Here is a 16,052-nt window from a genome sequence, read left to right as displayed (position 1 = left end):
GATGAGAACCTTTTTTAGCAATTGAGATTTATTTCCTTTCTGTAGGCAGTTAATGTGTTACATTATTACCTGTAGAGAATTTGATCCATGAATCTATCCCCTCACCTTTGCTTATTTAATTGAAAATCTAGATACTGCAGTTTGAAGTTGGCCATTTATTGTGAAGCTTGTCTTGTTAGGTTGTCCTATATGTTATTGTCTGTTGTCAATTATGAGCTCGGGGAGTAGGTTCTAATTGATGGTGCATGTAAAATACCACAGTGTATTTGAAAGTGACTGTGGTGTCCTAGCCAAATTACACAGAAAAGGAAGTAGTCCTGGGAGAGTAATCTTCACTTCTAATGTAAGCAATTTATTTTTCTCCAGCAACAGCAGTTTAAAAACTAGTCTATTTTAAAGAATATCTGTTTTGGTACCAAAATCAGAAATGGAGTTGATGGGGACCAGATTCTATACCAAATAGCAGAGAGTAAGAGCCATTTCTTTTCTCTTAGAAGAGGCTCTACAAACTTTACAAAATACAAGACGAATGGGTCAGAAATGGTATAGAGTGTTAGTGTCTCTTAGATTTGAAGGAAAATTGAGAATTTGGATGGCTTTGTGATTCTGATTACCACAATGAAAATTTATACCTGAGACTTATTCATTCTTCCTTCAGAATTCATCTCATTGGAGAATTGTTTTTTAAAAAAATCCAATGTAATTAAAACACTTTTTTTGTTGAATAACTTTATATAGAGGTAAACTCTATTCCAGTGATTGGAAACTGTCTGCAGAGGGAGAGATATTAAGTAATTTTGGCTATGGGGCCATAAGGTCTCCGCCTTAACTGCTAAACTCTGCTGTTCCAGCACAAATGCAATCACAGAAAATATGTAAATGAACCACAAAAGCTATGTTTTAATAAAACTGCATGTGCAAAAACAGGTTGCTGGCCAGGTTTGACTCAGTGCCATAGTTTGCCAACCGCTGATCTGTTCTATCACTCATTTCTCAGATTGAAAAACAGAAAAAGTTTTAATTTATTTTAATTCATTTGGAAGAAAGGAATCTAATACCTTTTACTTGGCACAATCAGACAGCCACAGCAAGACATGAGGACTAATAGACAGAAAGCATAGGAGCAGTGAACATCATCAAATTGATCAAATAGCAGACCCTAGCTCTGTTATTAACTAACTAGGTCATTTTTATGCCAGGCAGTTGCTCTCTCTGGAAAAATGAGAAGTTAGTCAAGAAGAGAAGTTAGTGTTTCCTAATACTCTTTCAGTTTGAACATTTCCTTTTCCTGCATGAACAAGATAATTAATAATGCTTCAATTTCTGAAATCTCTAACTTTGGATCGTCATTTAATTTTTTCAAGGAAAATTCCTGAATTTATATTATAGGGAAAAGAGAAATGTACATTTAAGCGGTAGACTAGCTTGAAATAGCGATACCTTAACTTGTTATTGTGGATTGTTGCACCCACGTCTAGCCTGCGTGGTTTCTGGATGGTTTATACTTCGGTCTCACTATATGTGAGCCAAAAATCCTGGTCTTCAATTCTTATAGGTCATTTAAACTTTGCCTTTGACTGGGATTGTTTAAGACACATTTTTTTCTTGACTCTCAGTAAAGTAATATGCAATGTGTTCTCTGATGAAATTCCTGAGTGATGGAGAATAGAAGACAATGTATTATATTTTGGGAGCTGATGTTCAGCACATCGATTTTTAAAAGTGTTTAATTTGGTTAAGAGTTTTTGTTCTGCTGTCTGTACTTTGCTCAATGTAGAAAGCAGTTACAAAACTAGATGAATGCAAAAATTCTTGAGATTCCAGATTGTGTCATTTAAGAAAAATGACTACGTGGTGTAACCTGCTGTTGATTTTGCATTTGAGCCTCAGGAATGGCAGGTGACCTTACAATGTGTGGTCTGGAGATGAACAGTTGATGACAGCTCCACTCAGAATTTTAAAACTTTTCTCTGCATTCTCTTTGCCCAGGCCTAATAGAGCTCATCTTTTTGTCTAAAAGAGAAGTTTCGGCCGGGCGCGGTGGCTCACGCCTGTAATCCCAGCACTTTGGGAGGCCGAGGCAGGCGGATCACGAGGTCAGGTGATACCATCCTGGCTAATACGGTGAAACCCCGTCTCTACTAAAAATACAAAAAATTAGCCGGGCGCGGTGGCTGAAGGCAGGAGAATGGCGCGAACCCGGGAGGCGGAGCTTGCAGTGAGCCGAGATCGCGCCACTGCCCTCCAGCCTGGGCGACAGAGCGAGACTCCTCTCAAAAAAAAAAAAAAAAAAAGAGGAGTTTCTGTCACATTGTCATAATTTTTTTTTTGGAGACCTTGGACAAAAAGTAAGGTAATTTAATGTTCTTTGTTATTTAATGAGTTGGAAGTAATTATTTGTAACATTAGCTCCTCTCTCTATATATATAAGTTAAGTTAGTTGAAACATAACTAGCTGTGGGGAGAGAAGCATGTGGGTTAGGACATCAATGAAATTTCTCCTTGAGGTCTTCTGAAAAAAAATTATTTATAGTAGCCCTAGTTCACTTGAACATTTTATGTGATCTTGGAAGTGTTTATGGAAAAACTAAAACTTTAGAATCACTAGGATAATGATTTTTATTTATGGAAAAACTAAAACTTTAGAATCACTAGGATAATAGGTTTTAAAAGTTCTGAAGAGCATTATTTCCTTTGAAACATCCCTTTGCCTTGTAGGCAACTAAGAGTTGGGGAAAATGTAAAGTTCCTTCTCAGCATGGAGTAGCCTAGGATTCATTGAGCATTTCTCCGTCATAAACACAGACCTGAACAGCTTCATTGCAATACACAGTGTTATGTCTGGTGATGAAAAAAGAGCACATTTTAATGAAATAAAGTGAAATTTTAGGTATCTTTCTCAATTATTTTGGCTGAAAAATTGGGATGTTACACAACACAACCCAATGAGGGTGATAATATTTGCTGTTTATATAACACCCGTCTTCTGAGAAACCAAATTAACTTCACAGGTGTTGTATAATGAAACCTCACACCACGGCCTGGAAAAGGGAAGTGGGTATTTTCCTTTCATTAGAGAGGAAAATAGGAAGAAAGGTGAAATGGCTTATTCACATTTTCATAGTAGGCTAGGAATCAAGCCTTTCTGGATGCCCTGCTTATTTTTGTTTTATAAAAAATAAATTCCCTTTTTTGACAATAAATATATATTTGCAGTGGAAGTACTAATAGGAATGTGCTCTACTGGCTGATAGAATATAAGGGACAGATTCTTTCCCTCCCCCATTAAGTTTACGATCTAAGTAAGATAAACAAGACAAGACATGAAAATAGAGAGTTGGAGTATAATTTGCACTGCTGAGAAGTAATTGGCTCCTGGTTTCAATTTCTTCTCTTAAAGAAGTCACATACATATTTCATCCCTTGCATATTTTGGCAGTGTATCCAGCTAAGAGCTATAAAGCCATTTAATTTGTTTTTTGGTAAAGCATTTTATGCCTGGGTAATGGATTTGTACATCAGTTGCAGCCTGTAACACGGCTAAGTGTTCTGATTGACAGAACACCCACGTTCAGACTTGTTTATTTTTTGATAAGGAAAATGCCAGCTAACTTACTCCATATGTGCTCTTCAAAGGATGAAGCTTATTCACATGTAATGGACAATCATTTAAAAATAAAACGACAAGAATTACAAGAACAGTAATACATATGAAAATTAGATTTTTGTCCTTTTTATTTAAAAATGTTTTTAAGCACTTAGCTACTACTTTTAATTTTTAAAATATTAATTTAGTTTTTTAAAAATTAACAACCCCATATTTAACCTTTCCACTTAAGGATGTTTAAATATTATTTGAGGGGATATAAATTTTAAAATATAGACAGTTTTGAAAATATAGCAAAGTTAAATATATAAAGTATTCTATTCACGTGATAAAGCTACTAGAAATCTATGACTCACCGAAACCAAAATAGGAAATTCAGAAATTAATACAAAGCCTATTTCCTAGGTTTTGAAAGAAAATTAAAACACCTGTGTTTTCTGAAGTTTTCTGTATGACACCTGCGTAGCTGTATTTGTTGAGACTTTGTTAGCCCCTTGTCAGAAAGGTAAATCTGAGCAATGTCAAGAATTGTAAAGGGTCCAAAATTTACCCTATTGGAAGTTAATGTATTAGCTTGCCACAGTTTTATGGATGCTGCCAGAGGACATGAGACTCCTGAGTCAGAGACAATAGACTTTGTTATTCACAACAAAGAGAGCAACAGGAGCTTCACGTTTGAGTTCACCTTGCCTCCAAAATCTCATGGGAACGACAGAGTGGGACCCAACTAATGATTGTGCACAGCATCAAGTTTTGGAAACCCTGACTTAAGAAAACTAAATGAATTATAATGTGTAGGAAACAAACCCATTTAACCTTTGCCTACAAGGGAGTGATTATTTTTATTATACTGTAAGTATAGTAAGCAAACTGGCCCTCTCCTCTGGAGGGAGACATGTCTCTATTGTCCAAGGCTAGGCTGTTTGTTACTCAAACATCTTTGAAAAGATAGTCTTAAGAAGAAAAAAAAGAAAGAAAGAAAAAGAAAGGACAGTGCTTCTGTTTGCAAAACATGAAGAAATTCAAGAGACCCACCAAGAATTATCGCCCAGGAAGCATTTCATTAATGTTTCATGTTGTGATGCAAATTTGACATTTCTGGTTCTAATGTAAGAATTAGTTACTATAGATTTTCTCTAGTATTACAAATCTGGTGGTTTATCCCTTGACTGGGAATAGGAAAGGTAGTTAGGAGCATTATTATTAATATTTTATTATCAAGAGAAACAAGATGATCTGAATATATTTATATTGCCTCACTAGCACAGGAGTAATGTTAATGCCCAAGCACTTAAAAGATGTTCAGAAATTATTAGGTGAATGTGTTCCAAGAAATATGACAACTTGGGCAACCTGAAAAGTTATGGCAAATAATGTTTTCAATAGAATACCAATAAATGTTAATCTGTTTGATATAATTTGGTGATTAGACTACAAAAAGTACATGTTAATGGAGAAAATGATGGTAGCAAAAGTAATAATATATAATAATTTCATTTAATATCTTGACCTTCTTGTAAGGAGTTCAAGAAATTCCTAAGCATCATATTATTTCATTTTATTTTAATCTTGAACAATGCAGCTGTGATTAAATACCTACAGGAGTAGCTATTATGATATAGAGAGTTTTACTGAGAAGAGAAAAAAATAAAGTGTTTTGCTAAAGTGGGAATTAATTTAAACCCAAGGTTGTATTATGGCAAATAACCATAGGGATTGTTATAAATAAAAATATTAATACAGTTTTAATATTTTTACCATCTTTCTGTGAGATTAAAACTACTTATATTTTATAAGGGGGTAAACAAAATGGTAACATAATGAAATCCTTTAAAAAGTTTGCCTTTTAAAATATACTATTTGTGGCATACTCAATGTATTAATATAAATTGGAATATAGTATAAGGACTCCTCGAATGAAGCCCTAGTATGTCACCAATAACTTACCTTTTAGTATTAGTTTTCCATCCCATCCCATTCCTCTGCCACCTTACATGACCTGATCACCATCATGAATTTTGTATATTACTACTAGTAAGCAAGGGTTAGTGACGTCTTTGCAAGTTTTTCTTTATCAGGCTGTTCCACTGAAGGGTATTTTCTCTTTCTCTTTATTTATTTATTTGTTTATGGAATTGTGCTAAGGATAAAGTATTTAAAGAAGAGACAATCACGTCCCTGATCCATTTGGCAGGTCATGACGATGGCTTGGGGTACGCTGTTGAGCTGTTAATATTAGACAAGGATTTGTGGGTTGCTATAGCATCGGTGATTTGTTAGCACTATCTCATTTCACTGGAGCACATGTGTTTTTCTAAAGGCTCTGCGGTGATCTTGGAGAAAGTCAGGGATGAAATAACAGATTGTCTTCACATGCTTCAGTCCAGCTCTGAATTTCATTGGCAGTTACATCTTTCACTGTTTATTTCATTAAGTGAAATCTGTTTCTCTTACGTCCCATGCAGAACGTGAAGGATGATGGACAGCACGTGTGGCGACTGAAGCACTTTAACAAACCTGCCTATTGCAACCTTTGCCTGAACATGCTGATTGGCGTGGGGAAGCAGGGCCTCTGCTGTTCCTGTGAGTACATTTGCTCTGCCTGGACATCATCTCCTCAAGTGAGGAAAGGTTGATTTCATGGAATAGTCTTATTTGTAAATGGAGACCTAAGATCTGATCTGGACTGTCTCTGTACATGTGATTTATATTTTCCTGTAGTGTGTTTTTGAATATTTAGGTTACTCTAATTTCTTCAGTTTTGGAAAAACCTACCGTTGGAAAAAAATGAAGGACGTTTTCCAAGTCTTCAGCAATTTTCTTTCCACTGTAGTTTAATTTATTCATGTTTCCCATTTCTTCAGGGATTATTTTGAATATTTCCACTAGTTTTTCATACTTACATCTTATTCATATTCATCCCCCCCTCCCCACATGTTAGTGACTTTATTCACATGAGCATCTTATAATGAGTTGATTCCTTTGGGTATTTTGTTTAAGTTACATTAATTGATTAAAAATAGATTTGCATTAAAATTAGGAAATCGCAAGATATACGAACTAATTTTACACCTCAAGCCTATTATTTTCAATGCTAACAGAAAGAAAATCTTCATATATGGTTAATAGACATTGGAATGCAAAGCATTGATGATTAATTAGTTGTGGCCATTTTAAAAATTTCAGTTCACCCATCTTTGCAATTTTCATTTTATTCTGTTAACTCAGGTCTGCCAATTAGAATGTTCTTATAGTGTATATAACAGTTAGTTTATAAAATCACCCAAGTAATTTTAAATCTACAGCATATCTACCTGAGAAAATTTTACAATCCATGATAGTCCTGATAAAAAAGAGTAGATATTATACCCCCTTCATTTAAGTTCTCCATTAATCCATCAATTTATCTCTCCCCAACCTTTTCAGCTTGTACAGAATTACTGAAACTGTCAAGTTCATTAGACACATTCCATTGTTGTGCATTTCATTAAATCTAATTTCTTACCTGGCTTCCAATACCATCCATGGTTTATAGGTTTTTTGTTTGTTTGTTTGTTTGTTTGTCATTAGCTAGCAGCTTCTTTGGTAATATGTTTGAGAATTTCCTTTCTCTCAGCTGTGTTACTTGAAACTTAATACCATGTTTTAGTGCCACATATGCATATGATTTCTGAACTATTTACGAATTTTAATAAAGTTACCTGAAATTTGCCATGTGTAACATAGTCTCTGACAGCTACGTTTGAAAGTTTAGTTACATGTTAGTTACACTAGAACATTCTCCCTATACAAAGGAAGTACTTTGTTTTTAAAGTTCTATTAAAGAAAAGGAATTTTTATGGTAGAGTCTGTTAACAAGAACACATAAAACAAAATGATAAGTCTCAAGTAAGATGAGTGATATTATATGAGGAATGAGAATTTTGCTCATAAGTTTTTACTGATTAGTGTGGTGAATGCAATATTCAATATTATTTTTAATACGGAGGAGAAGAGAAAACATGTTTTCTCCCTCAATGTTGCCAAAGAAAATCACAGATATGAATATTTTGGGAGAGTTTTACTATATAAATATTATTTGGATTTAGTGTTTTTCATTTTAATTTGAGGCAGTGGTTAGTTTTTTGTTTTTGTTTTTATTGAGGAGGCTATATGTTTATTTTTAAGTACTGTTTTATATATTTATGCATTTAGAACCCTTAATCTGGAACCAACATTTTATTAAAAGAACACATGTAGTTGACCCTAAATCATGTTCAGACTCAAACCATAAAGAATTTGAAGATGCCAAAAATGTATGTCTTGGTTTTCTGTCACATATTATATACATACGTAGATACATATATTTGCTTATGTGTATGTATACATTTGCATAGTGACATAAATTTTTCCATATGTATACAATATGCCGCCCGGCAAAGGCTGTTGCTTTTGGACAAACGATGCCATGATGGCAAGTGAAGGATGAATTTTCACCAAAGGCCTGGCGTGTATGATGAAATCTCTTCTCTGGAAATAGACTAATCAGCCATTTAAGATTTAGATAAGAGACAAAATAGCATAAACTCATGGGCTTTTATTCCCATACCCGCCAGCTGCTCTCATGCCTATACTTTGTAAAATATAGATCTCTTCCTTCTAGCAAATGACACCAAGCCATTTGGCAGTCATCAATTTGTCTTTAATATTTTTGTCATCTGGGAATTATTGTGAAAAATTTGAGTGAGGACTGATTTAATTAAGCATTTCCTGCTATGCCATGATAGAGGAGCCTTGGTTTTTCACATGCATAATATTTCCTGTACTAATTGGCCTTTTATATTCCATGGTAAAAACAGTCGACTTGGACTTCTCCTTGATGTGGCTGATTGGATTGATTAGGGAGCAGTGGATATGAAATGAGGTTCTGTTAATGTCATTCTTTCTCTATAAAATTACAACCAGGACCAGGATTAGCTCTGAATTTGTGTACCTGTTTCCTTTCAGTCTGCAAGTACACAGTCCATGAGCGCTGTGTGGCTCGAGCACCTCCCTCTTGCATCAAGACCTATGTGAAGTCCAAAAGGAACACTGATGTAAGTTTGTGTGCATGCTTGCTTTCTGAAGGTGGCCATTATGTGGTGTGTCCTCTTATCACAATGATGTCATTCTGTTCTAGGTCATGCACCATTACTGGGTTGAAGGTAACTGCCCAACCAAGTGTGATAAGTGCCACAAAACTGTTAAATGTTACCAGGGCCTGACAGGACTGCATTGTGTTTGGTGTCAGATCACAGTGAGTAACAATTGGAAAACAAATCCCAGCATTCACCCACACTGAAGACGTGTATATCATACTCTCTGAAAGTCCTACCCTAGAAGGGCTTCCTGAAACTGAGTGTAAGCCTAAAACCATGGAAACTTTTCATTTCAGCTTGTTTGCAAGGAGATAGGCTCAGGGTCAGATTTGTCCCCATAGAGTCCTGAATTTTAGAGCTGGTGACAATCTAAGAGATGATACCATGGTATGGTTTTTAAACTGTGTTCCATGGAGTGTTAGAGGTTCCCAGGAAGGTAATCAGAGGCCATGGCTAGGAGTAAGCAATAAGAATAGGATACTGTTTGGGTAGAACTCAGCTCTCCCTTTACTCCACAACCCTGTTTAATAAGGGTTTTCTGGTTTGCTTATTGTAAATTTATTTTAGTCATAAAATCTATGGGCTTAAAAGGGTTAGAAAAATGAACAATGAGCTTCAATGATTTAAGTATATAGTGAAGACTAAGACCAAAAAAAGTTAAGCAGATTGTCCTTGACCACGTGACTAGATAGAAGGGCAAGTAGACCGTGTTTTATTTAGGTCTTGATGCATCTAAAAATTCATCTTACGCTTCTTCCAACATATTGTTGCCTTCCTGTTTCAGTTAAATCGTAAACTGGGGTATAAGAGAGACTGATGTAAATGCTCGTGTTGATGGTGTTCACAATTAAGTAAGAAGAGATAAATTGGTCTTTTCTGGGACACTTTGGAATTTCACCTGGTTTAATTGACTGTCAAATCTAGCTTGAAAAAATTTTTGGAATGAATGCCGTTGTTAGATGGTACTTCTGCAGTTATATGTGTAATTTCTGTAAGTTAATTAGAATCACACATTTTCAATAATAGCTATTTTTGATAATGTAGTACAAAATATTTATGGGGCTGAGGTTTTGTTTCCCAGCTTAGAGTGAGTATTCGTGTTACAGGACCAATGTTTTTACTTTTGTCAGAATAAAACAGTAGGAGGCACTGAATCAGTTAAGTAAATAACTGTCTCCACTGTGTCCCCAAGTGCCCCACCCTCAACTCAGGGCTTAAACAACTCTCTTAAATGCTCTCTCTTTCTCTCTCTCTCTCTCACACACACACATACACACACACTCACACACACATGCACACTCATACAGAATGATGAGAAAAACAACTGACTTTTCAAAAATACAATTAAGTACTTTCCTTTAAATGAACACATTTTCTGCAATCATTTTCAGCTATTAGTTAAATTATGTTTACATTTGAAATTTTCTCAATTATGAAAGATAGTTTTTTAAAAGTGTTTGGTTAGTATAATAAAATGTCTAACGATGATTCAAATTTTACACATGAATTACTCAAACATTGAATTCCCAGTTTTAAGAGGATCATAACTACTTCATTTTTAAAAACATTCATGTAGATTTTTAAAAACCAGTTTTTTTTTTTTGCTAAGCATTTACAAACATATGTCATTTTTGTTTCAGATCTTGTAGGGAGCTTCCTCTTGTTTTTTTCGTATAGTGAATATTTCACTGGTTATATCTTAACTTTAACATAAGCTGAGATTAGATAATTTTAGAAATAATTTCTTCTTTGTATCTCCAATTGTTTTCCTATTCTTCGTAAATTACAAACTTATTGTCTTAGGTTTATTATTCATATTTTCTTTTTTAGTTCTTAAAAAATCAATGTTTTTAAGTGTGTACTCAGTTTGAACCCTCTAAAAACATGCCTTGCTGCCTTTTCTAATGGAAAAGCTTTCAAAGCTGTTAGAATTTTCTGTATTTGAATCCTCTCATTCTTTCTCTATTTAATCTCCATGAAGTCTGTCTTCTACCCTTTCCAGTCATGGGAACCACTGTCCTCAAAGTTACCATTGCTAGTGGTCTCTTCCTGGTACACAAAGCATCTTAAAATTCTTCATTTCCTTGTATTATATTCCATTTTGTTTTCCTCATGGTTTTGCTTTTTGTTTTTCTCATTGTTTTCCTTTTTGTTTTAATGGTTCTTCTTATCTGGTACTTCAGAATCCACACCTAGCCCTACCATTCACAAGTTATTCATTTTTCTTTGGTCTTGATCCTGACCCTAGCCTTACAAGAAAAGAGGCACTTTCTTTTACAGGAAAAAGGATATCACTTTTCAATAGACTGTACTTTTAAAAATCTAAATATCGTATGTCCCAAATCAGATAAGACAATATACCCTTAACATTTTATTCTTACACTAAATACCGTTGAATAGCTGAGTGTGATTTTGTTTGTCATTATGGCAAAGCGCAACATAAACAGCAAATGTCTTAAATCCCCAAGTTCAAAATTATTAATAAATAAATCAATTAATCAATCTCAAAGTTCTATTTAGGAAACAAGGCTAACCAGGGATCTCTGGTGGAGTTAAGGCAGAGTCAGAAAGAAAAAAAAAGCCTGCCCTGTTACTAAACTCTCTAAAGTCCTGAGACTTTTATCCATCCTCAGCCTTATTTTCTATAAACAATGAGCTCTAGGGGTCTTATGGGTATTAAGTTCATAAAACACAACTTGTGCAAATTTTTAAAAAGTTATCATATATCCAGGAGACTCTATCAGTTTCTCAAAAGTCACTCCAGCCTCCATCCAGTTCCGGATTTTTAATTTTAAGCAATTTTAGGGACACATTTACTTAATTATTGATTTTGTGCCTTGGTTAAACAGGATATATTTACCTCAGAACATTTATGTATTTAGTAGTATTTATAGTTTTCTATTGAGCCATTGCATGAAAATTTCAGCATAAAATTGATCTGCTCTTGACTGATGAGTATCTACTACTACTGCTTGCCTTTAAACAACTGAATGTACTTTCTTTTGCTCTTACACTTTCCAGAAAGTACTATGGACATAGCAAAGAGCTAGCAGAAGTTATGGGAGTAATGGGATATGGCGCTGCCAGTGCTGGCTTCAGAAAGGCCTATCTGAATTTCGGGTTCCGTGAAGAATATATTGTAGAGAGAAACAGAAAGAATGATGATTGGCTTTCTTTCAGGGTTTGTCCAAAAGCCATTACTTCCTTTTATATATGACTTTTGGAAATGATTTGACTGTTGCAGCTCAGACCAACCAGATTCTTAAGATCGTCTTGTCACTTACTAGTTATGCCATCTTGGGCCATTTATGTAACCAGTTTAGACAAATTTCCTAATGTGTCAAATGGAGTTAATGATACCTAAGTTATTAGATTATTATGAGGATTAAAGGGGCAAAAAATTTCTGTAGATATGTTTAGGACAAGACCTCATACATATTAAGTGCTTAGTAAGTAACAATTATATTTGTGGGTATTATGAAATACATTTGGGTGCGCATAAAGCAATCCCTGGTTTCCAGAGGGCACTCCATGAAGAACACTTACGTCATTTCTCTCTCACCTGTAGAAGGATGGATAGTTGTCCAGTCTGAGTCAGAACAGCACCTGCATGCACTCAAAAAGACATCCAGAATCCTGTGGTCCTGAATCTCACTAAATCCTAAGCCCAACTGACTGATTTTTATTCCCAAAGACTGTTACTACAACTCTCTCATTCTATCAGATCTGGTATTGTCATGCTTCCAGTCATTGGAAAAAAAGTTTGAAGTCAATTTTTTTTACTCTTGTCTTTTACCTTTATCTCTTGTACACAACCTGTCACTGAGTCTTGTCATTTCCTACTTAAAATATCTCTCTCGGATTTGAGGTTTTGTCTCCACATTCGCAGCCCTAGTGCAAGCTCTTAGCACCTCTTGACTAGATTAGAGTCAAAATCTCTTGGCTCATCTCCCTAACAGAAGGTACTTTTCCTATAATGCAGGCTGCATACCACCTCCAGAAAGATCTTCTGAAAATACTAGTTTGTTATATGCCTTCTTTAGCAATCTATAATAGTTCTGTGATAATAAATGCAGCCCTCAACACCCCTTGCATCAAGTTGGTTTTTAGTTCTTTAGAAATCAGAATCAAACCTAAACATAACTGTATATAATATTCCTCTTCTACACACACCCTCTGCCATAGCTGTGTATTTCTGTTGGCAGTCCCTTGGGGAGGCCATGTTTCCCTCATGCCTACTATTTTGTTCATCCCTGTCCCTTGAATGCACCTATCTTAAATTCTAATCATACTTTAGGCAACAAGTTAGGTTACCTGTCTTCCTTGAAATTTTTCTTGACACTAATATATCTTGATTCTGAATAGTTTCTGTACTTACATTCCACATCCAAAGGAAAAACTCAAATGCTCTCCATTGGTTTCACACCACAGTCTAACGTTGTTTGCACTGTTAACTGTAGCCCGCTCCTGTTGCTTGTCCATGTCACACATTTTTTCCTAATCACCTGAAGTTCTTGACAAAGTACTGAGTGTAGAAAACTCTTCAGTAAGATCACTTTAATCTCTGATATGCTATTCTTACAGTAGAATATTAAATTTCAAACATATGTCCTATTTAAGTTTTGTTTTATAATATCATCCTGTAATACTCAAATCTCCATCAGATATGCAAGTAAGGTTAAATGAATACTTAAGAATCAATTTTCACACCCATTTTTCAGTTCATACTTGCAGTTTCTTGATTTACTAGTTGGCTATCTTGTAGATATAAAGTTAGGCTCTTAGAATGAAATTTTCTGTTCATTTGTAAATCTAGCCACTTCAAAATTAAAAATACGAAAAGTTTAGGAAAGATCAGTGGAAAACTGCCTTCTGATAATTAGGCAACCAGTCTCTGTGTTTTATATTTCAATCCTCTGTGACAGGCAAAATATTCACCTCAGTTCTCTTTTCTGTCTTGATTACTAACATCCTTAATATCCCACTGCTTATACCTGTTCATTTCTTTTGAAAGTGTGTTTTCTTGACCTTCGTTGTATAACATGTTGTGAATCATTGCTTGTCAAGGTAAGCTCTCACTGGTCAGGCAGGACTCACCAGGATGGGAAGTTGAGGGATTTTATTTAGGCTTGAAAAAAGAACACCTATTTCATAAAAATGAATTACTAACTTTTGCTATGATATAGAGATAATATTGTTTATTAAGATACTAAATTCCTAACAGTAATGTTTAAAGGTTTCCAATGCCATGGAAACATTTCTGCTTCAGTAAATGCTAGTCTTAGGAAGTACCCCAAACTGCAAAATATTAGGGGCCAGTGTAACGGGTGAACCAGTAAATATGTGCCTCCAAATCAGGTCTTCAAATTTTTCTTTAGAAAAATAGCTTATTTCTCTTCTTATTTTCCTCTAAATTCCTATGAACACTTATTTTCCATTTTTCCTCCTTTTGACTTCTCAGATTCCATTTTCTTCTCTGACCAGCACAGCCACTCTTCCTAACTCCATCCATAGAACTATATGCCGGCACACATGCACACAGACATCCACACACTTTCTTTTTCTTTCTATCTTGAGACAGCTTTTTCTAATAAACATAGATCTGGCTCTAAATTAGGTGCTACTGGAAGTTGTCATAAACTCTGAAATTATTTCCAAGTGTTTAATTCACTTCCAGGAAAAGCTGGTTTCTATTATATGATTTTCCTACATATGGCACTGAATCCCTTAACATGAATGGGAATTTCTGGATGTATATTTAAAAATGAGCTAAGGATTTCTATGCCTTAGCTTGAAAAAAATACAAAGATAACTGAACAAAAATGTTTTTTTAAATTTTAAATAGTAAACAATTGATTTTTTCTGGTGCGCTATTGGTTATTTTACTAAAGAGGCAGCATCTTCAATGCTCTAGTTCATTTCTATTCTTGATGAGGACCCTGGTGTTTAGGATTTTGCTGATTTGGGATATAGGTTATCTTTAAAACAATAGTGAGCCTTCAGCATCTTATTTACACTGAGAAGGACTCAGCTGTGTCTTTTTCTTATATTCTTGTCCACGAAATATGATGACAAGTTTAAGCAACTTTCTATTGTTGATGATATTCACTTATTTAATTTTTTTATTTTTAATTTTGTGGGTACTTAGTAGGTATATACATTTATGAGGCACATGAGATGTTTTGATACAGGCATGCAATGTGAAATAAGCACATCATGGAGAACGGGGTATCCATCCTTTCAAGCATTTATCCTTTGAGTTGCAAACAATCCAACTACCTTCTTTACGTTGTTTTAAAATGTACAATTAAATTATTACTGACTGTAGTCCCCCTGTTGTGCTATCACATAGTAGGTCTTATTCATTCTTTCAAACTATAAAAAGCTTTTCACTGAAGGAAAGTGTACATACAGAAAGGCATTTATATCCAAAGGGCAGAGCCCAATGAATTTTTCCCACATGAATATTCTGTAAGCAGTACCTGATCAGGAAACAAAATATTACCAGTATCTTAAAGAAAAAAATTTGTAGCTTTTGAATTCTATTGTATAATTTTGTTGATTTTTGCTTTTTAAAATAGACTTTATGATTTAGAGCAATTTTAAGTTCACAGCAAAAATGATATTCACTTTTACACTTTATAGGTGGTCCTGAAAATGATACGCATTTTTCACATTGGCTTTCACATTGTATATTTTTTCCTCAAGTATATCTCCAAGAAATATGATGCATAAACTAAACCTGTCATATAAATTTGATTCACGACTTGTAAAATGATCCGTACTCCTAACATGATGCCCTCAGTTTTAACACTCTTGGCTACAAACAACGTCTTAATGTTGATGGTTATGCAAATGTATTTATTAGCTGCCAGATTCTAGTCTTAATACAAGCATAAGGTATTCCTGCATATTATCAAATATAGACTTCTTGGTTAGGAGAATTTTCTTGCATTGTGTGACTCTGTTTAACAGATGATAGTATGGTTACTAAACTTATAGATCCTCCTATGTCTTGGGGAGTGCCTTATGACCATCTAGACAAAACTCAGGACCACAGCGGCAATCAAACTGGGAAATCCCAAACTAGCTTTATTTGGCTCTGCAAAGACCAGAATTTCATGGAATCAATTGTCAGTACCTATGCTCTGAAACTCCCAAATCCCAGTATACAGAGTTGCCCCTTCACACACACTCTGGTAAGCTCATCTGTTGCATGATTCTATCTGAGTCTTCGATTCTTTCCTTCCTTCTGGGAAACTAGCCTAAATGCCCCCAAACTATCATTAAATTAATTTTATTTTTGCCATCCTTTCTTACATCAGTAA

General features: G+C 34.8%; 1 protein-coding gene across 24 annotated transcripts in view; it reads left to right on the top strand.

The window, feature by feature from the left end:
- The window catches only part of DGKB (diacylglycerol kinase beta), an 818,895-nt gene that overhangs the window by 274,853 nt on the left and 527,990 nt on the right, over window positions 1-16,052 (top strand). For all 24 annotated transcript variants that reach the window (XM_063814062.1, XM_024357753.3, XM_024357755.3 and 21 more), the window contains 3 exons: window positions 6,073-6,190; window positions 8,594-8,682; window positions 8,766-8,882. In XM_063814062.1, the coding sequence (XP_063670132.1) occupies window positions 6,073-6,190; window positions 8,594-8,682; window positions 8,766-8,882 (324 nt within the window). The remainder of the gene's footprint in view (window positions 1-6,072; window positions 6,191-8,593; window positions 8,683-8,765; window positions 8,883-16,052) is intronic.

Source organism: Pan troglodytes, chromosome 6 (genome assembly GCF_028858775.2).
Source record: "Pan troglodytes isolate AG18354 chromosome 6, NHGRI_mPanTro3-v2.0_pri, whole genome shotgun sequence".
NCBI lineage: Eukaryota > Metazoa > Chordata > Mammalia > Primates > Hominidae > Pan > Pan troglodytes.
This window is presented reverse-complemented; position numbering and strand designations above follow the sequence as displayed.